This window comes from Erythranthe guttata, chromosome 8, assembly GCF_056151865.1.
Source record: "Erythranthe guttata isolate IM_541 chromosome 8, IM_541, whole genome shotgun sequence".
Lineage (NCBI taxonomy): Eukaryota > Viridiplantae > Streptophyta > Magnoliopsida > Lamiales > Phrymaceae > Erythranthe > Erythranthe guttata.
In genome coordinates, this window is record NC_142540.1 from 8,065,297 (window position 1) to 8,089,607 (window position 24,311).

Here is a 24,311-nt window from a genome sequence, read left to right on the forward strand (position 1 = left end):
AAATAACTTTAAATTGAGGTTTTCGCATAAGATAAAAATATGCCTAAATAAATAATTTCCGGTGAAAGACCTTGCAGCAGTGCCTTCTCTGCCTTTAGGGACATATGACCCCTGGCATCCATGTCATGAATATCTTTGTTCAACTTTCTGGTGTGTCATGTGTGGCTTAGTCTTTGGATGATATATTATGATATGAGATTAAATATTAATTATAACACCTATTTCTTGATGGGATTATAATAATATGTTAAATATCAATAATGATAAAAATTAGGATGAATGAGAGCATATGTTGCAAAATTTCACTAACTAGATCACTATAACACCCATACCGTGCTCACAATTTCCACCTCCCAAGAATAAATCAAAGAGCAAATTTCAGATTTCTACACTATTCAGAATAATCAGGGTAAAGAAAAAGGAAAGAAAAAAACAAAACAAAAAAAGTATGTGCGATTTTTCAAAGAAAGCCCATCATTTGGAATCCACATCCATGTTTTCTATAGCTTTCAATCCTCATTCCCCTGGGTTTCTGCGGTGAATTCATATCGAAATTATATATCTTCTGAGAAGTCTTCTTCTCTCTTTATTTCTGTTTTCGTGCACCAAGACTAACATCGAATTCTGTAGTTGTGAAAGAAGCTACTATCCTGTGAATTTATGACAAAAATTAGAACATGAAACTGAAAAAAAATGCTAAACTAACTTAACTTGAGCAAAAAGTAACAGAGCAAATACTTTTTTTCTATACTATAATGCACCATATGAGCAAAATATGTGAATTGGGAACAATTGTACACCTTTTGAAGAGATCCGTCTGCAGAAGCCTTTAACTTGCAAAAACCCTTCATAAGGATTACAAATTTTACCAGCCAACCAAAAAGAAGAATCAAGAAATTTACAACAAGAGTAAGAGATACCAAATATTTTTTTAAACATAGAATTTACTGGCTATTAACTAGATATTATTGGAATTATGTCCCAACAAAAGTCTAAAATTTGAGAAAATACTTTATTATCATAAGAGAACAAACTTGTTTCCTAAATTGTAAGTTACCCTCTTGCAATCGTAAATTTGCAATTCAATTAAAATTTAAAAAAATAATATTGAACATAGGAGTGTTCAGAATGAGGAAAACAGAGTAATATAGCCGTATGAAGATAGAAAAAAAAAAGTGATATTTCTATTGAACCAGTTGAATATACAATAAACATAAAAAATATGTGGACTATCTATTTTAACTGTGTATGTGCATGCATGTAAAGGTGGAAGTTTGAGGTTATAAGAATGGGCAAGAGATAGAAGGTGAAAGTGGCGGAAACGAAGGTGCGAGGTGGATCCATGGCTGCCGAATGCTTGAAGTCACGCTTTCCCACCAATATTAACTCTGTTACCTCGAATGCGGTGGCCTGCGGTTGAGCGTCTTCGCGTTGTGCCTACTGTGCACTACCAGGGAATTCGACGAGGGTGAGGTTGAGTTTGGCGACGGTGACAATGAGATTGATGAAGAAATATGTCCGATGGCGACTAGGGATGAGAATTTTGATTTGGGAAAAGTTTTGACAACTTGTAGTTCCTTTTACGTTTATTAATAAATTGAATTAATGGTTCTTTTAAATTAATTGATTTGATGTATATATAAGGGCAATAAAGTAATTTAAACACAGTAAAATGTGTGTATGACCTATTCTTACTATGTTCGTACTTTAATTTATAAATTCATAGGTTCTTATTGGATCGTACTAGGTCGTACTTCAAATCAACGGCTATAAATATTCATTAAATATTTTCTATGCACAAGATTCAGTCGTTTCGGTCCGAGAAGTACAACCCCTCTCGGGCCCTAGACAACCCCATAAAAGTTTGCTTTTTATCTACATAGTTTTATTATATATTTTTTATTTTACGAGAATATGCATTAGAGTATTTGATGTATTTATTTGATTAATTGCATGAGTCTTATGATATAATATTATTCGAGATGGTGTGCTGATTTGGTTATAACAATATAATGGAACATTTTTAAGTGATCAAGCTTGATTACGCTAAACAAAGAATAACTCGAGAGTTATTGTTTCGACTTATTATGCTAGTACCTTTAACATGTGTTCAACTGAATATAATGAAATAATTGTTTCATCGCTGATAAATTGGAACTAGATTATTTATAGTTATCAACAAATTACTTACTCTTTTAACCCTTCGATATTTAGTGCACACGTTTATAGTATACTCTAGGGTTAAATACAAGCACCCCTGTACTATCACCAATCTCGTATTTACCCCCTGTACTACAAAATGTGACAAAGTAACCCCTCACCTTAACGGTCAACTATCAAATCTCTAATACCATTAGTTTATATAGTGTAGTTACCTTTTTAGCCTTACATTTATATGATATAAATAAACATTTTTTTTACGTTATTACTTGGTTAATTTTTTTACTTTATTACGTAGCAATCAGGGTGCATCGACAATTGGTTCTAGAAAAAATATGTCATGAATTTTGAGACATGAAAAATATAATAAAAATATGTTTGGACGTGAAAAATATGATACGATACTTTATTTCCTTAAATTTATATGATAAAAATATGCTTGGACATGAAAAATAAAATGCATGAATTTTGAGAATAAAATATGAGAGGCCTTTTAAATCAAGAATTTTTGGGCTGAAAATAAATTATTAAAATTTCATAAATTTAAAAAGAATTTAAGTATATTATAAAGAATAAAAGAAATTCATAAATTTTGGGTGATATTTTTTGGATGGGAACAAAATTGCATAATTTCATAAATTGAAGGAAATTATAAATAATTTTCAGAATATAATTTTTTTTTTCACAAAATTTAGGTGAAATTTTTAAGTTGTGGAAAATAAAATTAGGGAAGAAATAAACATGAAAAAAATTGGGAATAAATTGAGTACAAATACATAGCCGGAGGGGTATTTTCATCCGAAATTGTCCAACATTTAGTGCAATGGTCGGTCATTTTTGGAAAATGACGGATTCTTTAACATAACTTAACGGCATGGGCACTTTGTCGTATTTTATCGTACATAGGGGTATTTGCCACACTGGCGATAGTACATGGCTGCAATTCGTATTTAACCCTATACTCTACTTTGATGTCACAACGCGAGATATTCCTATATAGAGTCAATGCGTTGGGTGGAGGCATTAATTATTTAGTTGGAATTATTTATCGAAAGAAATCCTGAACTCAAAATAACTTATGATTTTTGCTCACGTCAATTTCTGGCTAGGTGAATTTTGATCCGACATACTCAAATAAGTTAAGCGGGTAAGATCACTTAGAATAATATATATCATATGGTTATTTATGAGTGAATAAATTATTTGGTGGCTATAGAATATCTTTATGAGAGATTTCAAATAATGAATAACCGGAGCTCAAATATAACATTTAAGAATATGGACTTGAGTGCAATAATTATCCTACCATGGAATCAATAATTACTTAATTAAATCAGATTGATTCTTTTAAAAGTTGAAATTTAATTTGATTATTGGAAGCACTGCTCGTATTTTTCCATTTGGTCCATGTTATAGCCAATGGATTATATATTTGCATTTGTTGAGAAAAATAAAATTCAACCAATGAAAAATTAGGAAAGAGAGGAACGAAATTGAGGCCTTGTGTCGTGTGACTCAATTTTTGGCCACTACTATAACTTATGGAAGATGATCTTAGTTGTTTTTCTTGTATAACTCTTTCTAGTATCCTATATATGCAAAATTTGGTTTTTTTCTTTTCCCCTTTTTCTTTCTCTCTCAATTTCTCGATTATAGTTTTATAACTTTCCAAGAAATATGTCCACAGTTATTCGAGAATTATTAATCTGGGATATACAAAAGATGATTGAAAGTCTTGAGAGTTGTGGTTACATGATCGAGATTACAGAGTTCGTCTCTTTTGAGTTCAACCATTTTTCGATTCCAACAATATAGTTAAATTGACTAATGCAATTGAACATAGAACTTCCAAACATTGTTTGTTTTTTGATAATTAGAATTAGTCGACTAACTAAAATACCTTAGTCGACTAACCAAAAAAACTCATTCGACTAAGTAAAAAACTCAATCGGCTAACTAAATAATTAGTTTACGAACAAAATAATTTAGTAGATTAAATAAAAAAAACTAACTAAAATTTAGCTGACTTTGTATTAATAGTCTTGGTATAATTTAGCTGACGTTGTATTAATAGTCTTGGTATGATTCGATTTGATATTAGTGAACTTGGTATTAGTTGTGATATGCCTAATTGGCTCAGCCCAATAAGTCTACAATTTTTTTATCTACTGGATCACGAGCCCGATTTAGAAGAACACTATTATAAAAGTCCAATCACTTTCAAATAAGGTTTGAGCCTAACAAATTAACCTTTACCCAATCGACAAGGTATAATTAACTATTTAATTTATTTATTAAAGGTACGCCCCTATTATCTGAGCAATACTATAATTCGTATTCTCTCAACTACTTCACTATCCGCACATCTGACTTGAGCGTTGGAGGGGTTTCCGCCGGATCAACCCCCGTCTTAGTTCACGTGTTCCCTGTTCGCAGGTATCTGAGGACCATCTAGCACGTGAGTAGTGCTTTGCTCTTCCAGCTTATTCTATCTCAACTACTTGAGGTGATGTAATATTAGCATCATCATAATTGGCGCCGTCTGTGGGAAGGCATACAAGATCACGTAGCGCGCATGATGTCCCTGAGTCATCTACTCGGAGAGAACGTGACAATGCTAACAACCTCCCACCTTGTGGAGGCTCTGGCTTGCCACTTCCTCCTCGTAACCAGGATCCATCTCGTGATGTCCACATAAATCCCCCGCAGGATTCACCACTCAGCGTTCATAGAACGGTTCAGATAACTGAAGAGGCTCTCGGACACATGATTGCGGAAGCTTCAGCTCGTGCTGCCACTGAAGCAGTGGCACAATACATCGCCACAACGGGAGTGAACGCTCCCCCCTGCAGCTCCACCCGTGGCACAACGACCTCCACCGCCACCCGTTAACATATCCACCTCAGACCCTAGGTCTCGGATGCAACAATCTACTCATCGCCATCATGCACGAACTGGGTTACAAGACCCACGTTCACCTCCAAGTGGCAACGCCTCTCGCCAACGAGCTGCTACGTATAATGGTGGAGAGGATGAAATTAACAGTCGGATATCTTGCTCGAACCACCTTCCCCACATAGGTAATCATATTGGTGGAAGGGCAATACCTCCAATAAGACGCAATCCATTCACTGTCGCAATACTCAATGAGATACTACCCCAACGGGTAAAGGTCTCGTCTACCGCAGTTCGACGGAACTAGTGACCCACATGAGCACCTAGAAAAGTCCTATGCCATGGCAGATCTATATGGCCCAACTGATGCGGCAATGTGCAAGATATTCCGCGCAACGCTCTCCGAACGAGCATTGAGCTGGTTCAATCCCTTGTCCACTGTGTCAATTGAAGTTCTCACCTAACTGACAGATCGCTTCACCAACCATTTCGCTATCAACAAAGAGTACGCTAAGACTCCCGCGTACCTCTTCACTATCACCCAGAGAGAGCGCGAAACTCTCCACAACTACATTTAACGATTTGTAGAGGCAGCTCATGAAGTTCCTAACGTACGAGGAAGCATGCTCTCTGGAATCATTCAACAAAACTTGAATCAAGGTAGATTGAAGGAATCTATCGCAAGAAGACCTCCAGCCACTCTGGAGGAGTTATTAAGTCGCGCTGGGAAACACGTGCACATCGAAGAAGCTTCAGCCCTCGCTACTCCCAAGAGGAAAAGAGATGAAAATCACTTCGACAACCGACGATGAAATGATCGATGACAATTGTCGACATCTCATGGACAATCTCCTTCTACCTCCCTGGACTTCCAATGATGTCAATGACACTTGGAGCCTCTCGATCCGAGAACATAGTTAGCGATCGCATCATTCTAAACTGGGGGGCTATCGTACCCTAAGGAAATGCATCCACTCCCCTCCCACATTAATTGAACGAAACACCTACATCATCTACTTAGTAAAAGTTTAGTTATTTCGAGCGATCCGCTGCCTACATGTTTATTTCCCTTCTCCTCAAGTAGGCTATTAACATTCACATTTTCAATCAATAAATAAAGGAAGTTCTTTCCCTTACTCTCGGAGTTATTGCTCTTTCACTACACAATTATCAGCTCAAGTTAACATTAACCCCGAGAACACTTAGAGATGTTATGATGATCTATATATCCTGGCCAGCTTGATTTCATAAACTTCTTTATATGTCTTCATTGAGTCCTACATTTAAAACGTGACCATAGTCTTAACATACTTACAACCCATGAGGTCTAACAAGGGGCACGATCCTCATCAAATATCTTGAGAGACAGATCCCCTCATCAAGTACATCACGCACAATGCTAAATGTAAACACATACAAGCAACGCGTCAAACCATTGATAATGTCATACAATATAAACGTCAAATGAAATAGTAGTGGGCAAACCCATACACTCCAAGTATGAAGAAAAAATAAAGAACTTACAATTTCGTACCCCTCGGGCCACGTGCCCTTCCAAAAAAAAGAAGACAAACGCGTGTACAGCACGCGCGCGGCAGCCGCGCAATCGCAAACCGTGCGCCTCAATTAGTTCGTGCAGAAAAAATTAAGAATAAAATAAAATAAATCGTGCACACCTTTGCACAGTACGCGTATGGCGGCCACGCGCCTGCGCGCTCGACGCGTGTGTGCGTCTCACGCGCATAGCGTTATAGCGCACCCTCTCTCTCCACGCGTGCAATGCACGCGCCTGCGCTCCCTCTCTCTCTCCGCGCGTTCAACGCACGCGCCCGTGCACCTTCCCATGGGCCTATCAAATCGCGCACGCGCTTCCCCACATCATCAAATAGCGCGTCACTCCTCACCTAATCACGCACAAATCCCAATGTGCCTCACCAAATCGCTCGCGGATTCCAATGCGCTCTACCAAATCGTTCGTGGATTGCAACGCGCTCCACCAAATCGCGCGCTCTCTCCAATGGGTAAATAAAAATTATTATTCCTCCACGCCACGCCAACGATTAACAGAACACTACAACACCGATCTACTCTCGACACGATCCGGTACCCTTTTCGACTTGGCTTTCACATCGACTCGAGAGTGGGGGGCCAATGATATGCCTTATTGTGTCAGCCCAATAAGTCTACAATCTCTCTACCTGGGCCACGAACCCGATTTAGAAGAATACTATTACGAAAGTCCAATCACATTCAAATAAGGTTTTGGCCCAACAAATTAACCTCAGCTCAATCGACAAGGTATAAATAATTATCTGATTCATTTATTAAATGTATGCCCTGTTATCTGAGCAATACTATAATTCGTATTCTCTGTACTACTTCACTATCCGCATGTCTGATTTGAGCGCCGGATGGATTTCCGCCGGATCAATCCCCGGCCTAGTTCACGTGTTCTCTGTTCCCAAGTATCTCAGGACCATCTAGCACGTGAATTGTAATCCGCTTTGCTCTGCCATTACATTCTATCTCAACTACTTAAAGTGATATATTATTAGCATCATCAAGTTGACTTGTCTGGAGATGGTTGACCACCATGGGACGGAGTTGAACATGCCGGGGAGAGTTGGTAGATTTATCTCAAATAAAAATATTTAGGAATATTTGGAAGATATATTATAAGGGATTGTGAAAAAAAATTGATTGGAAATTTTTATTTTAATAAATAGCACAAGACGTCCAAAGTGTCAATTTATATTACAAGCATACCGCCTCACAAGCCCACAAACTCGCTACATTTTAAGCTTATATCATTCTCTCTCTTATTTTTTTTTTTTTTTTTTTTTTTTTTTTTTTTTTTTAAGTATAAGCTTATATCACTCATAACAATTGTTTGGGATGACTAAGAGGAGTTATGAGTGATATAAGCTTGTCACTCATAACTCCTCTTAGTCTTCCCAAACAATTGTTATGAGAGGGAATATAGTGAAAGATTAAGTGATTTTAGCTTGTATTTTAGTGAAAATATTTTTTGATGTACCGGCAAAATCATGTTTGTTAGGGAGAAAAATATTTGAATTGGTTTTAGGATAGTTTTTGAAAATATTGTAGAAAGATTAATTTTATTTAGGAAAAAGTGTGAAAAGAATTTAAAAAGCGTGCTAATGATAGCCCTTGCTTCCCAAAGAGACTAGGGTTGTTCATGGGTCGGGTCAGTTGAATATCGCCCTATTATCGGCCCGACCCGGCCAACCGACTATAGCCAAAATGTAAAACTATTACCGGCCCGACATATATGAGTCGGGTAACGAAATCGACTTTGTCGGTTGCCAAAATAGTTCGGTTGCAAATTATCAACCGATATCGACCACAGTGAAAGAAAAAGAAAAAAAAAAACAGATTTGGTGCTTAGATTCAGAGGCCGGCTTCCAGGGGTGGACCGTGAGACATTTAAGTGGGGGGGGGGGGGGGGGGGGGGGGTAGGCTTCGGATAAAAATAATGAAAAGTAAAAAAAAAAAAAAGTAATGAATAGATGTAGATAATTTAATCTACATTTATTTGATCTACATGAATCGTATTATTTTTCAATGGTTTGGGTTGATGTAAACACATTAGAACAATCGACCCTATCAATATTAAATGTCAAAGAAGCCTATAGATTCAGATATAAACAACCCCTAAATATTAAAATTAAAATCACGTAACTCGTTAAGATAATTCAACAAAAAATTAACATGCAATTAAAGAATGAGAAAAAAATTAGAGATTAAAAGGAGAGATAATGAAACGGAATTTGTTAATTGTCTTAAGAGTTTCTAATGGTATGTAAATCGATGATTGTGTGGAGAAGAAGAGAAGATATATAGTAAAAAGAAGAGAAACCTATTGCCTATTGGAAAATTTATTACTATTTTTGATGATTATTTCCTAATTTTAAAACTATGTTCTTTTTTAAAGTAAATAAGATTAAGAAAGAAAAATATATTACTCATTAGTTAATCATCTAAAATTTATTTAATAGTGAGAATTTGCAATTTGTCATTTGTTTTTTTGGTAGCAGGTCTAGGAGCTGTAATTCATTTTGAAGAATTTTGGGACCTGTGTTAAATTTTAGGGGCCTTGAGATATAGGTCCCTAGTAACAAAACTTATTAGAACTAAATGACAAGTTCAACTAAACATTTGTTTCACATCCTTTATAAAATTCATTCCCAAAATGCCCCTCCACTAACAAATTTAATTTTTTTATTAAGTAATTAAACTACCTTAATTATTTTTTTATTCTACATTTAATATTTTTATTTTTCGTCTGACGTTTTTTTAATTTTTTTTACAAAATACCCAATGGTCTTTTTTTCTCTTTCATTCTTTATTTTAGCATTTTATAGACTATTATAAACAAACTTCGTTGTTTTTTTCTTTTTTTATACATAATATTGAAAATTAAAAAAAAAATATATTATTTTTTTTTTATAATTCAATTTACACGTTTTTCTCTTTTTTTTTTTTTATTTTTTTTTATTTTTAGTTTATCTTCTATCGATACATCTATAGTTACCTTTACCGTAGTCATTATCGTCGTTTATAGGCTTCTGAAACATGAACTTCACTTTGACACATTCTTTGTCTGTTCATATATATACACTACAACAGTCTGCTATGGTTATACTATGGTGTACTACGGTGTACTATGGTATACTATGATTTACTACGGTATACTATTCCGAACCCTAGCTGCGAACAACTCTCATTCGGCCAGCAGTAAACGCAGCCGCAACGAAATCCTAGCAGCCAAGCCCTATCTTCTTCATCAGTTGTCCTTAATTTTGCTTCCATAGCCTCAGTTTGTTTCTTCTCTCCAGCCCTATCTTCTTCAACGCAAGCGTCATTCATGTAAAGGCGAGCCTTGAAGAGGTAGCGGTTAGCTCTCCCTAGGTAGCGGATATAATTGGCCCTTGCGCTCAAGTTATCCTGTACAACACGTACGGTGCGGCTACAAAACATGTTCTTTCAATTGACGACAACACGGCTGCTCCACCATCCGTTGGGCCGCTTTAAGGCAAGGCTTCCAATCGTGTGGCACCGGAATTGGTATGCTCTTGTACTCACCTCCACAATTCTGCATTATTTCGAACACCGACTGTCCTGGAGGATCCGGCTCCAGAGTGTTGTACACTATAGCAAATAACGCGTACTCTATTGTGTACTGGATTTTGCGCCTCTCGTCATCCAGCAACATTATATTTTTTTTTCTTTTTCCTGCTGAATATGAATATTCCATTTAATATTAATATTAATCAAACAAGAAGACTAAAATCTCAGTGCTAAAAAAATATTGAGAATGAAAACAGGTAAGAATTTTTTATTGTTAAAATAAATATTGAACATGCAAAATAGTATACATAACAGAACATACAGAGAAAACACAGAACACGGATTGATAAAGAATAGAAAATATAAGTCTCTAACCCGTCATCCTCTTCGCCACTCGCCGCCTCATCCTCCTGCCGCCTATCATTCTCGACAGCAAAACTCGGCGCCGTCGCCGTCAATCCCAGTTCTAACATATCCTCTCGATGTGAAAGAGAGCACCACTACAGAAAGAGAGAAAAGAAATAGAAAGGTGTGGGGCGGTTGAAGAAGAGAGCGAGCCAGGGTAGGCGGCGGATAAAAAGAGAGTGGGGAGAAAAAAATAGAGAAACGTGGTTTTTTATTAGGTATATCAAGGGTATTTTAGGGTTAAATAAAAATAAAAGGATGTGGGTCAAATTAAATTTTCAAATAAGGATTTAGTAAAAATATTCTATTTGAGGTTGTGCCCCACATCTAATTATGTTTGGTTTGAGGGGTGTCTTCAATATTAACCCTAAATTTTAAATAATAAATTATATATGTATATAGTTAATTAAAAAAATCAAGGGGGGTGGGGGGGCGACAGTCCCTCCATGGCCTTGAAAGAATCCGCCCCTGCTCGTCATTCTACAATTTGAAATATTCTAATTATTAGAAATATGGAAATTAATTTACACAAACATCACAGAACACACAGACACATCACAGAGTTAAAAAAAAAAAATGGAAAGTCTGTACATAGAGATTAAGAAAAATTACACTTGTCTCTCTCTCTCTCTTACACACACATCACGGAACACACACAAGTTAATTTGACATCATTACATAAAGATTAACGAATATTCAATTTCATTTTCTTTTAACACAATTAGTATGGAGAAACATAAAATCTAACCAATAATCATTCGTATTTTAAAAAAAAAATTTTGAATCATTCAAATGACGAATTGCCCAATTTTAATTTGAGAAAAAATGAAAAAAGAAACCCTCAGCCTTGAGGTTTTGCCCTTTAGACTGTAGAATGTAAAAGATAATAGAACTAGAGAGGGTCAGAGGTGGAGAGTTGGAGGAAGTAGCAGCCCACCGGTGCCGGCGGCGATGATTGGTTATGGCTTGCAAGAGAAATGTCGGCAGTGGTTTTTATGTGTAGTTACGGTTTCTGCTTCTGACGTAGAGTTAGAAAGGTGATGGGTAATTTAAGATTAGGTTTTAATATTTTCCAATAATTTAGTGAAGTCAAAGTCACAACTGAAAAGTTTAAAATAATATATAATATATATAAAAATAAAAAGTCGGTTGGTCGGGTAATATCGGTCAACCGACTTTTTAGTAAATTAAAAACTATACCCGACCCATTTAAACATGGATCGGTTAAAATTATCGGCCCGACCAAAATGAGTCGGTTGGTGGCAGGGGCGGAGCCAGGATTAGAAAGTAGGGGGGCTAACTAAAATTTCGGGGTTCGGGGCGCATTTAAAAGGGATAATTAGTGAAAACTGTTAGAGTAGGTGACCTACAAGCCAACATGTGGCTGTGGCCTTTCGTATTTATTATTGTAATAAACGAACCTTTATTCGTATTAATGATAAAACACCTTGGCATTCTATATCTTTGTCCCTTTGTCACAAGCATAGATATAGTCCTTACAGTTATTACAAGTACTAGTAATTGATCGTTAGGATCGTGAGATATTTACTCAAGTATTATAACTGTTAAACGTGTTCCTACACTACTACAAAAACTGGTTATTATGACGCCTCAAAATGTCACTATATCGACCTTTTGTGACGCTTTGGTTGTTGTGACGCCGAACAAAAGCGTCACATAGGTGGCCGTCATAATATCTTTTGGTGACGGAAGGAGCGTCTCAACAGCCACACTATGCGACGCCTTGACGCGTCCTGATAACAGATTTTTTGTGACGCTTGTATGCGTCATGTAATTAATTTTGAACTGCTATAACTACCTGTTTTTACGACACTTTGTAGCGTCACAATATAGATATATAATGACGATATTAAGCTCTCAATTCTGTTTGTTACACGTCCCAATAACTTTATTATGTGATAATTCACACTTGTTTTTACATCAATCTAATATACATTAAACTGTTGCTCATCATAACATAAAAAATTAAATATCAACGAACAAAAAAAAAACATTTACAGACATATACACCAAAATGTGTTCTGTATTGAAGGTTAATCATTTCAATGGTTCAAAATAACATAACTATTTAAATAAAAATTATTCCACATCTAATCTAATTTAAAATATAAAAAAAGAAACCTTCCTATTAATAGTGTAATTAAATTGTTACATCTAATTCGACTGGCTGGTTTTCAACGGATTGTCATGTTACTGCGACATCCCTCCATCTCCCACTTCAGAAGAACTTTGCAGCCTTTTGATGACCTTTTTGATGTCCTAGTCGAGATAAATGGGATTAATGAGAGTAATGTAACGAGTAGAATGAAGTTATGAAGCGACTGAAAGATTGAAAAAAAAAAATCTGACATATTCTAGAGCATATAGTCTTACTGTCTTACAAGTCATTCCCTTCCTTCCCGTTACTGCAGAAATTAAAATATAAAATGATTGCACTTTGCAAAAAAAATATTAGAACCTTAGATTAAAAGCACATATATTGAACTTACATGATGTACGGACTAAGGCTGCATAACAGGACCTCATTACAAAATCTTCGATTAAAAACACATAAAAATGGCAATTATAAAATCTATAAAATGTTACCTGTAGTGCTTGGCTTTGTAGATTCTTGGAGCAATCAACACCATCTTTAACAGATTCAGTCACGATTTTCTTGTTCGAATAAAGGAACCAAACCTTTCTTCAACCTGAAATTATCATTATAACAATAAAAGAACCAAACTTTGCTTCGATCTGAAAGTAGTGTAAATTACAATAAAAGTTGTTGATAATCCAACAAGGAGAACATACTCAAGAGAAACAATTCGTAGATATTATATATATTTATATATATGTATGTGAATTACAGTCTCCTTGAGAAACTAGTTTACGACTTCTGCAAGCAGACCCAAGATTCGCAGCATTTCCAAATGCATATCAAATTATTCATGTCTCTTTTGCCTTAAGAAACTTATCATATACAATCAAATCATCAGAAGTTATACATATAACTTTATAACACATTGTTTTGAAAGAAAAAGTGATAAAGCTAAGCATAGGAACACATTTTATGTAGTCCAAATCCACATCTTCTTTAGTTAATAAAAATACACCAAGCACATTCACCTATTAGCTATAAATATACATACACAACACTCAGTTACTATCTTTCTGCCATGGTAAAATTCCATATAGCAATAAATAATAATAAATAAAAATTCTCTTCACAAAAATACAAATCAAACCCTCGAAATTTGATATAGCATTAGAGAAAAACCAACCTTAAATGTTAAGCATGCATCAAAACCTCAGAATTATTTCCTAACCGGAAAGCTAATATATTCTTGGATTGCACTCGCACCCCAATAAATTCTTGGATTTCAATATGACTATTCCAATCTATTCTATCTTTTGGAAAAACATAAAGAAGGCCAAGAAATAAATGTACTGTGACTTTACGAGAGAGAGAGAGGGAGAGAGAGAAAGAGAGAGATTTTACCAGCATTAATCCATCTTCTTTCCACCGAATCGAAATCGAAATTCTCCATTGTGTGTGCCTAACTATGGGTAAAAGGGAACAAGCGTCAATTTGACGATTCACCAAAAATCCATATCCAACTCTTTTATCAAGAAAAAATAAAATCCTAATCTGAAAATCTAGGTTTACCGTTTCTGAGATTCATAGGATATACTTCGTTAAGAATCAATTCCGCGGCAAAGGAGAAAATTTGAGGGCGAATCTAGGTATTGAGAAGAGAAGAGGGGCCGATATAGGGGAAAATGGGCGTTTAAGATTTCTACAGCCGAAAGCCTAAGATCTCGATGAGGAGAAGATGATTTTTCTTAATAAATAAATAAATATAGTGGATTTATTTGGCCGCTAAATATTTTAGTATATTAAGGACGATTAATAAAACATATCATGACATTTGATAAAAAATGCCACAACATAACGAGTCTATTGTGACAAAATAAGTACAAAAGCGTCATATTTGTTATTTTTTAAGAATTAATAAAATAAGTACAAAATAAAATATTCAACCAGTAATGCGGGTTTAACTCATGGCGTCATAATAGATTAGTTGTGGTGACGTTTTTGTTAAAGCGTCATATCATTGCATCATTAAGGTGTCATTAAAAGTTATTTTTCTAGTAGTGTAGTCGAAGGGTTACGCCACTAATGAGGATATCGGCCTTTCCCATTAAGACTAGCACTTAGTGTATGTGTACTGCATCTCATCAGTAAACGGTATTGTGATATCGGCATACATAAGTGGGTGCTCGTAAGTTGACGAGTTCACTGAACTCCCTCACCCTAGAAATCTCTAAGTGGTTCCCAATAATCGAGTAGAGATATCTATGGTATAGTTGTACACCATTAGTCCTTATGACCTAGACATCACCGTGACTTCACTAGAGGACCAGCTGTATCGTGACCTGTCCCTGAGTTCCACCGAGGACCATCCCAAGGGCCAGTGTTCGTGCAGTCCGAAATCTAGTGGGAGGTCTGTGCATTGTAGTCGGGGATTCGATCGCTAGAATAGTCTTGGATGTCCTGTGTGTTCTGAAAGTTTGTAATCATTCTAAGTCTCTGGCCAGAGCTGACTAAGTGATGATTAGAGAATTCGATTCTCTAAGTCATGCACGTGACGATTACAACACTTAGAACGATCGCACCGTCATTGAACATATAAAGAGGTCTCGATGAACCAATGCCTCTAGTTCAATCGGGACATATGAATCGAAGGGACCGTACTGTACGTTAACTATATCTGAAGGTTCTTGCAGGCACTTCATTTGTATCTAGGGAATCATGACGCGTAGTTGCTAGACGCCAATCTTGATTCGTTGGGTGATTAAGGTGAAACGAGCTTCATCTTAATCGTAACTCTAAGGGACGAGTTTTGACCACAAAGAGTTGTGGGCCCACGGTTAGCTTACACCTGAACCATCGAGGGTCACACTGCTCGTGCACATGAGATCTTTGAATAAACGGTCAGAGATAAAATAGTTTATCTTTGCATAATTGGAAGTCAATACGATTGAGTCCAACATTCGTAATTTGGAATTACGAATGAGAATAAGAAAAGGAAAAGAATAGGCGAAAGTTGTAGTGGACTTTCTAAATCGGGAAGTTTCCAAATTTAGAAAGTGCACTGAACTAGGGTTTCCACTTTTAGAAAGTTGGAAAATGAGAATTGACACTCGTAATGACGAGGACTTTATAATGATTCCGAAAATGTAATCGTTGCAATTTTTCGGTCATTGGATTGAGAGAAACGAGCAAGTAAAAGTACTAGCGAACTTAAGCTGTTGGGCCCGGTCCAACTTAAGCCCGCTAGGGTTTTATGCAAGACACTATAAATACAAGATTTATAGGTCTTGCACACACAAGTGAAAAACCCTAACCCTAGCAGCCGTTCTCCCTCTCTCTCTTGCCCTCTCCCCGCGGCCGTCACCGGCGCCGTCGCCGGAGCTTCACCGGAATCGGCCGTTCATCGGCCGATTGTTTCGGTAGTTTCTTTCCTTCTCTTTTTCTTCCGTTTTTCTAACTATTACGTGTCTAGTGCCACGTGTTTAGTAGATCGAAGTATACGAGGTGAAATCCAAGAGGAGGAAGACCGAAGATCGAAGAATCGAGGAGCAGCGCACGAGCCGAAGCCGCACGCTGCCCCACGCGCCGCCCCGGAAGACCGCGCGTGAGATTCACGCGCCGCCGTGGCCGTCTCACCGCCGCTGCCGCTGCACCGCTGCTGCCCCGATTGTACGGATTGGTTTCCGTAGCAATCTCGACTTGCTTAGCGCTCCTGCCTCACGCTTCAAGAGGTAAACACACGAACTCGAAGTTCTTGTTTCGTTTAAACGCTATATATATTCATGTTTGCTTTCGTATGATTTTATGTGATTATGTGTAATCGTTTTAAATCATTGCAAGCATGTTATTTGGTTTAAACGCGAGCATGTTAATTGATTTAAATTCGGTTAAATTAATTAGCATATATGTTGTTATTTAATTTCGCTGGAAGCGCAAAGGTACGCAATTAATTGATTTTAATTTGTCGGGCATGTGCTTATGTGTTTTAAAGTCGTTTAAATCGCATAAAATTTTTGTTTTCTGCTGCGTACGCGTGCCCGAAACCCAACAAAACCCCCCCCCACATCATTTACATATATTAGGATGGATATAATCCATTTTTCAATATTAGTCAAATCCCCTTTAATTATTAAATTTAATTATTCTTTTTAAAATTGCTATGAATTATATCTAATTTGCCCTTAATGCTATATTATTTTACATCTGCCCTAATTTTATTACGCCATTCAACTGCCTCCATCTTCTTTTCTCTGATTTATGTCATTCTCTCCATGCTCCATTCCGTATCTTTTCTCTCTCCTGAATAAATCCATGGTGAAGGAAGAATCACTCCATCATAGCCTCCACCACCCACCATTGAAAAGCATAGCATGAGCCGATGACTTTAGGAACAGCCTCAAGGATGCGCTCGTATCGCTCTCCACTCTCTCAATATTGATGTCCAAGCCGCCAGATCTGAAGTTCTCGTCCCGCCGCTGCTGCCATCGCTCCGATCTCGATTTAGTTGTAGAAGATGACATAAAAAACTCAAATATCCCTCCCTACCTCCACCCCTCAACTCCACCGCCGATATAGAGACTTTGTTGCCCCCGCATCTGCCCTGTCGTCGCCATAGTTCTGATTTTTTCGATTTTTTTTATGCTTTTGATGTTAGGTATTTTTACAGCAAATAGTTGTTTTGTTATTCGGCTATTTTTTATAGCTGTTTTCGTTATCCTGCTATTTCTTTTAGTTGTTTTTGATAGTTTTAGTTGTTTTCGACTTTTTTTGGTTGATTTTCAAGTTTTTGGTAGTTGATTTTGATTTTTTATTTTTTTATCCAATTATATGACCTGCTAGAAAAATAAAAATCAAAAAATATGAATTAAAAAAATGAGTTGATGTATTTTTAGTTGTTTTCGACATTTTTAGTTGATTTTGATATTTTATAGTATTTCAATAATATGTAGTAATTTGTCAATTTGGTAAATTAGTTGGGAAAAAAATCGTTTTGGATTCAAAATAAATGATATGAAAAAAAAAAACGAATCTTTTGGTTGATTTTCAGAAAAAATTTAGTCGATTTCGAAAATATTGTAGTTGATTTTGGAGAAACGAAACTAAAAAATGTTGAAAATAATATTATTTTTTAGTTATTAAAAAATATTTATAAAAATTATTTAAAAAACTATTTTTTTAAATAAACAAAATGAAAATTAAAATGGAAAATAGTAAAGAAATAAAAAATGTATGTGCAACAAATAGTAGGGAAGGGTAAATTTGATAATAAATAAAAGTTGGGTTTATCACTAATAAAGGATAAGTGACTAGATCCATCATTATTAAAAAAAATGCTTGAGGGGGTTTTCACTAATAGTCCCTAATTAAAAATAGGACTTCATACTTTTTTGTCTTGTAAAAATATCCCCACATTCAAATTTATTTGTTAATATGGAAAACTCTTTCATATATGTCAAAATCATCCAAACTCTTTGAAACCCTAGTTCAACTTCAATTTCATGATTTACACCCCAATTTTGACCATCACCAGTTCACCACTGTCGATCTCCGACGTTGATTTTTTTTCTTTTGGTAATTTTCTTTCTCTAAATTACCGTGTTAACAACAAAATTACTGTATAAGACAGTAATATTGAAAGCCAAGACAATAACATTATATTACTGTGGAAGACAACAATATTGCAGGCCAAGACGATTAAATTGATTAATACATTAATATTACTGTGTTAACAACAATAGTACTACCGTATGAGACAGTAATATTAGTAGTATTACTATTTGAAATAGTTATATTACTGTCCCAAACAGTAATATTATTGTCTCTTACAGTAATTTTGTTGTTAACGCAGTAATTTAAAGTTTCAGAAAAAAAAAGTCAACGACCGAGACCGACGGTCAACGACGGCTGACCGGCTGGGAAAACTATTTCAGAAAAAAAAAAACAACAACTCCGGAGACGCGGGTCAACGCCAGAATCTAGCCGGGTAAAAAAAATTAGAAAAAAATTATTTTCTAAAGAAAAATTCAAAAAATTATGAAAATTGGGGTTTATGTGATATATTTGTTCAAATCCGGGGTCAATGTGCAATATTCATGAAGTTAGATTATAATTGATGAAATTGTTGAAAATTATATTTTGAGGTTTAGACTAAAGACATGGGGATGAGTTTATTTACGAAACTGTTTTTTGTCCTCGCCTATCTGCATTTAAGTCTATTATCATAAGCATATTTGCCATTTGCCTTTTTTTAATGGAAATAAAAGAAAATTGAGGCCTGTCAAACAAAGTTGTTTTGGAGGCGGTGAATTGTGAGAAAGAAAAAAAAAATTGGTAGCTTATTCTCTCCACGACCCACTATATTAGAGCTGTAACGAGTACATCATAAATCATAGAAAAATAAAAGTCTTAACTCTCTAAGTCATAATCAAATTGATTCAAGAGGAAACAAAATGAGTCGAGATTATGAAATAAAGAATCCAATGGCATCTAGTTGTATACTCGAGATCAAGTTGAATTTGAGAAAGATTCTCAGATGGCGTCTAGTAAAGAGAAAGATCCACAATCCAATGGTATCTAGTTGTAGTCAGGATGGAAAGATCCTTAGATGGTGTCTAGTTGTACTATAATCAAGTTGAAGCTAAGAATAAAGATCCACGCTAAAGTTGACATATATGGTGTGTTGCCTCAAAATACTGACACAAAATTACCAAGATTTTGTGAAATAGATGTTCGCATTAAAAGAAGTTTCAAGTTTATGACTTTCTGAAATGAATCAATCTTAGTTATTTTTCACTCTCATCTAACGAAAAATTCAATGTTGTAAAATTGGTTGACACATGTTCACAAGAATCATATATTTTGGGATCTTTTGGAAATCTCGAACCCGTCACTTCATATGATGACTTGTTACTTCTAAGATTTGGTATTCTTAACATGATATGGAACCTTAAGGCTAGACTCCCACAAATTATTGTGAGGAAATTACAAGTATGACAAACTCAAAAGTAGAAGAGGAAAATTGTTGTTTATTGATTACATATTTTACGACTTTGAAAACTCATGTTGCCAAATTTCGATAAGGATGAAGTTAATGACAAATTATCACTAAAAAATTATCAAGCTAGTATTGCAACGATTGTAATTTGGAGACATCTTCTCCAGACATCAAGAAACCAATTGCTTTTTCGAAAAATGTGCCCTACTATTGGGTGCACATGCAAGAGACTACCATTCTTTATCCCATGTTCTTACAGGCCAGTCATCTATAGGAAAAATTTTGAACGAAATTGGCAATTCTTTTACATCTGTCGAAAAAATATACCGCATTTTTAACACAATTTTTTTGTCAAATAAAAATTCTAGTGGATGAAGTGGTAGATGCTAGCTATGTGTCATGGACTTGTACCTCGATCAAGTAACGTGCGATACTTACATTCCTTGAACTTCGCCATTTGCGAAAAACCTAAGCGAGCCTCACTCGGAAGTGCACAAGTATATGTACAAGTCTTTAAGAAAGAACACAAGTGTTAAAAAATGTTTTATTGCTTTAAATCTTTGGATGATTTGCAAATGGATGAGCTACCCCAATATATACAACTCCACCGCCTCAATGAACCGTGGTACCATCTTGATCTAATAGTTAGGATATGTCCTCTAGAACACTCTAGGATTTTCTACCAATATATATACAAATGTGTAATCAGGAAGATCTTATAATATCCTCTAAAAATTCCTACAAATCTACAGTCGCCCCTAAATGGTCATCTTTCATTGAGGTAGCTTGTTTGATGGATTATACTAAGCCTTATTGGCTCCATGGAAAATGGGGCGGCTCGTGACATCCTCCCCACCTAATCCGATGACATCTTCGTCGTATCGAACGCCTCAACGATGTCCGCTAGTTGCTACAAATCCTCCTTGGGTTCCCACATCATCCCGAATTTGGGCAGTCCCTTCCATTCGATTGCATATCGTGTGCTCGGTTGCACACCTAATCGATGAACAATATGTCCCTCTGGATACGACTTCTACCTCCTTGTTGCAAAAATGAATGAATGGAATGTATACGCAAAAAAATCAAATACTTGGGATGTGATTGTCAAAAAATTTAAATTCAAAGAAGGTATATGCAAATTACTAAAGAAAATGTCGAATGGAGCCACAAATGGTGGCAATATTGGTAAATAAGTAAAAAAAAAAAAGAAGGTAAATTTTTTTTTTGAAGAGAAATGGAGAAATTTATTAGGCACCGCCGGCCAAGAAGGGGGGAAGGGTAGACCCTTCCAAATAATCAAGAATAGTCATAGAAGCTAAGTTATGAGCTATTGAATTACCACGTCTCTTGACAAAAGAAAATGAACAAAGACCGAAACCGTAGGCCAAAAAATGACACTATTCTAAAATTGCACCAAAAGACTTAAACGATGTTTCCTTGCGGCGTAAGATATCTATTACTTGTAGACAATCACCTTCCACCGTAATTGAATTCCAATTCTTCGAATGTGCAGTTGTGAGGGCATGGAGAACCGCAATTGCTTCGCCTTCCGGTGGGCGAACTCGACCTAAAATTCTCTTCACCTTCCACCACACACACTTGCCATATGAGTCCCGAGCAACCAGAGATATGTAAGTGATCTTGTTTCGTCGGAAATGCAGCATCAACGTTGATTTTTGTGGTTCCTGGCAAAGGAGGTAACCAAACCTCTCGGTGGGTAGTGGTAGTTGACCTGAAGCGTTGAGGTTGGGCATCTGTATAGGTTTGGAGAAAGGAGCTGCACCAGCCCACAACTTCGTTCAAGTTGAGGGTTTCCTCCCCATGCAAAATTCGATTTCTTCGATCCCAAAGTTTCCAGCAGACAACCACTGCCAAGAGGAATAGGTCCCTGGACAATTTATGCTCAAGAAGGTCCAGCCATGCCCAAAAAAGCAGACCATCCGCGGGGCGAGAAGCACGAAAAGGGTTATGATCCCAGATTTCTTGCAGCCCTGCACAATCAAAAATAGCATGAGAAGCCGATTCCACAGCCATACCACAGTTACGACAAAACGGGTCCATTGATATTTTTCTCTTGAAAAGTAACAGGTTTGAGGGTAAAATATCCACACAAGCTCGCCATAAAAAATGTCTAATCTTTGGCGGAATGGGAAGATTCCATACTCGTTTCCAATTCCTCGTAGAGGCGCCGCTCGGTGCCCCGTCGTATGTACCCCTCGAATTACTACCCGACGCCTGCCTCTCCATGATGTTATGATAGCATTACTTGACAGTGAATTGCCCCGACTCTGAAAAGGCCCAAACCATACGGTCCTTAGTTGAAGGTCCGCCAATTGGAACCGCCAAAATCCGATGCCGGTCCACTGGCCAAAAACTCTGTTCGATCAACTCCAAATCCCAACTACCTGTATTATGATTAAAAATATCCGAAACGAGGTTCAGAAAGCTTGAGGTGATTGGTCTCGGGGTTAAGATCCTCGGGCTGCCCTCTCCCAGCAACCGTGGATCCCCCCAGATAGAAGTAGAATGCCCATTATGTATTCGAAGACCCTCTCGGATATGGTGCCGCGCTAAAACGATACTCTTCCACGTGGCTGATGGACAATTACCCAGTACAGCATTCCAGAAGCCACCATGTGGGAAGTAGCGAGCTTTGAGAAGTTTCGAGAGGAGGAGATCTGGTTGTGTGAGAATTCGCCATGCCGGTTTTGCAAGTAAGGCGAGATTGAAACTCTTCAGGTCCCGGAAGCCCATACCTCCCACTTCTTTCGGCTTACATAATGTGTTCCACATTACCCAACGTCACTTTCTTGCCCTCTCCGCTGCCCCACCAAAAGCGTCTGATCGCGGTCTCGATATCATGGATCAGGCCGAGCGATAAGGCAAAACACGACATCACATAAGTTGGAATGGCCTAGGGAGTCGCTTTGATTAAAATCTCTTTCCCTGCTTTGGATAATTGTTTAGTACTCCATCCCCTAATACGAGCCCATGTTCGATCGCGGAGATAACCAAAAATTTCCTTCCTCGTCTTTCCCATAGATGCGGGCAACCGAAGGTACTTCTCGTGCTGATCCACAATTTGGAAACCAAGAATCGAGTGAATCAACTCTTTTTCCTCCAAAGGCGTGGACGGGGAACAACAAATGGTGGACTTGTCGACATTAATTACCTGGCCAGATGCTCGGGCGTATCGGTGAAGGATATGTTGCATGGTACGAGCATTGGACTCCGAGGCCTCGCAGAAGATCAGCGTGTCGTCCGCAAAACACAAACTCGAGATGATTGGTGCTGTGGAAGCCACCCTAAAGCCTTGTAGCCGTCCGTCTTCTGTTGCTTTATGGATCATAGCGATAAGAGCTTATGTGCAAATAATAAATAAGTAAGGGGAGAGGGGGTCGCCCTGACGGAGCCCTCTAGACGGAGTAATCGAGCCACAATGGTAGCCATTAAATAAAAAGGAGTAAGAAACTGATTGAACACATAACATAATCAACGCAATCAATGACCGAGGGAAGCCTAGTCTGCCCAAGATTTTCATTAAGAAAAACCACTCAATTCTATCATAAGCTTTACTAATGTCCAATTTCAGCGCCATAAATTTCGACCGAGATTTAGAGTTAGTTTTAATAAAGTGGTTGAGCTTGTAGGCAACCAACACATTATCGGTTATTAATCGTTGCGGCACGAAAGCAGATTGGGAAGGAGAAATAATATCGCTCAACACCACTTTGAAACAATTTGCAACAGCTTTAGCACCGAATTTATAAATAACGTTGCAAAGGCTAATAGGGCGGTACTCAGTCATTTTTTCAGGGTTAGACACTTTTGGGATCAACACAATAAATGTGAAATTAACTGAATGAGGTAAAATCCGTTTATTCAAAAAATCAAGAACACAATCAATAACACTAGATCCAATAATATGCCAATATTTGGTATAGAATAGAACGGGAAGGCCGTCAGGGCCGGGGGATTTAGTTGGTGACATTTAGGAGATAGCATGGGTTACCTCATCAGCGGTGAGGGAGAGCTAGGTGATGAGCCGCCTCGCCATTGACCTTCTGCTCGACATGTTCCAAGACACTATCCACCTCTCTCTCCTCGATGGTAGCTGGCTGAAACAGGTCCTTGAAGTAGCCCTCAATGACTTTCTCGATATCTTCTCTATCTTCTTTCCAATTCCCCTCCCCGTCTCTAATTTTGTGTACCCAATTCCTCTTCTTTCTAGACGTAGCTTTAGCGTGAAAAAAACGGGTATTCCGGTCTCCCTCTTGGATCCATTGGATCCGACTTCTCTGTCTCCAATAAGTGTCAAGGTCTCCGTAACATCGCTCCAACTTTGTTCGAAGATCCTTTTGGCGGGAGATTGTTTCTGACGTTTGTTGGCCCGCACGAAGATCGCTAAGTTCCTTCTGGAGAGTGTTAATTTGTTTCCGGGGCTGCCCAATAACCGCCCTACTCCACTGTTGGAGGGCGACGCGACAACCATTGGTTTTCTTCAAGATTGCCTCAAAAGGATCGGCTCCCGTGTTACTTTCCCATTGATGCTTAACTAGCTCCTCACATTCATCCCTCCTAACCCACATAGCTTCAAAACGGAACGGCTTTCGGCCAAATCCGTGAGTGTGCATAGCCGGAGCTTGCATGGATAATAGGATTGGAATA

The 24,311-nt window shown here is 37.2% G+C and overlaps 2 protein-coding genes and 2 long non-coding RNA genes across 5 annotated transcripts; all 4 read right to left on the reverse strand.

The window, feature by feature from the left end:
* Positions 1-280: 280 nt before the first annotated feature.
* Positions 281-1,589, reverse strand: LOC105964392 (uncharacterized). The gene is made up of 2 exons (XR_001173355.2): positions 801-1,589; positions 281-650 (listed from the first exon to the last, which is right to left on the reverse strand). It is a non-coding gene; the product is annotated as an uncharacterized LOC105964392 (long non-coding RNA).
* An 11,180-nt stretch (positions 1,590-12,769) lies between these two features.
* On the reverse strand, positions 12,770-14,391 carry LOC148768446 (uncharacterized). Of its 2 annotated transcripts, XR_016032841.1 has the most exons (4): positions 14,222-14,391; positions 13,422-14,115; positions 13,159-13,262; positions 12,770-12,977 (listed from the first exon to the last, which is right to left on the reverse strand). It is a non-coding gene; the product is annotated as an uncharacterized LOC148768446 (long non-coding RNA). The 2 variants fall into 2 exon arrangements; XR_016032840.1 differs by having other exon boundaries at positions 13,422-14,391.
* A 6,722-nt stretch (positions 14,392-21,113) lies between these two features.
* On the reverse strand, positions 21,114-21,890 carry LOC148768447 (uncharacterized). Its single transcript, XM_088821210.1, has one exon. It carries the CDS (start codon positions 21,888-21,890, stop codon positions 21,114-21,116), a length of 777 nt encoding a protein of 258 aa, XP_088677336.1.
* Positions 21,891-22,557: 667 nt separating this feature from the next.
* Positions 22,558-22,992, reverse strand: LOC148768448 (uncharacterized). The gene has a single exon (XM_088821211.1). It carries the CDS (start codon positions 22,990-22,992, stop codon positions 22,558-22,560), a length of 435 nt encoding a protein of 144 aa, XP_088677337.1.
* Positions 22,993-24,311: the final 1,319 nt, after the last annotated feature.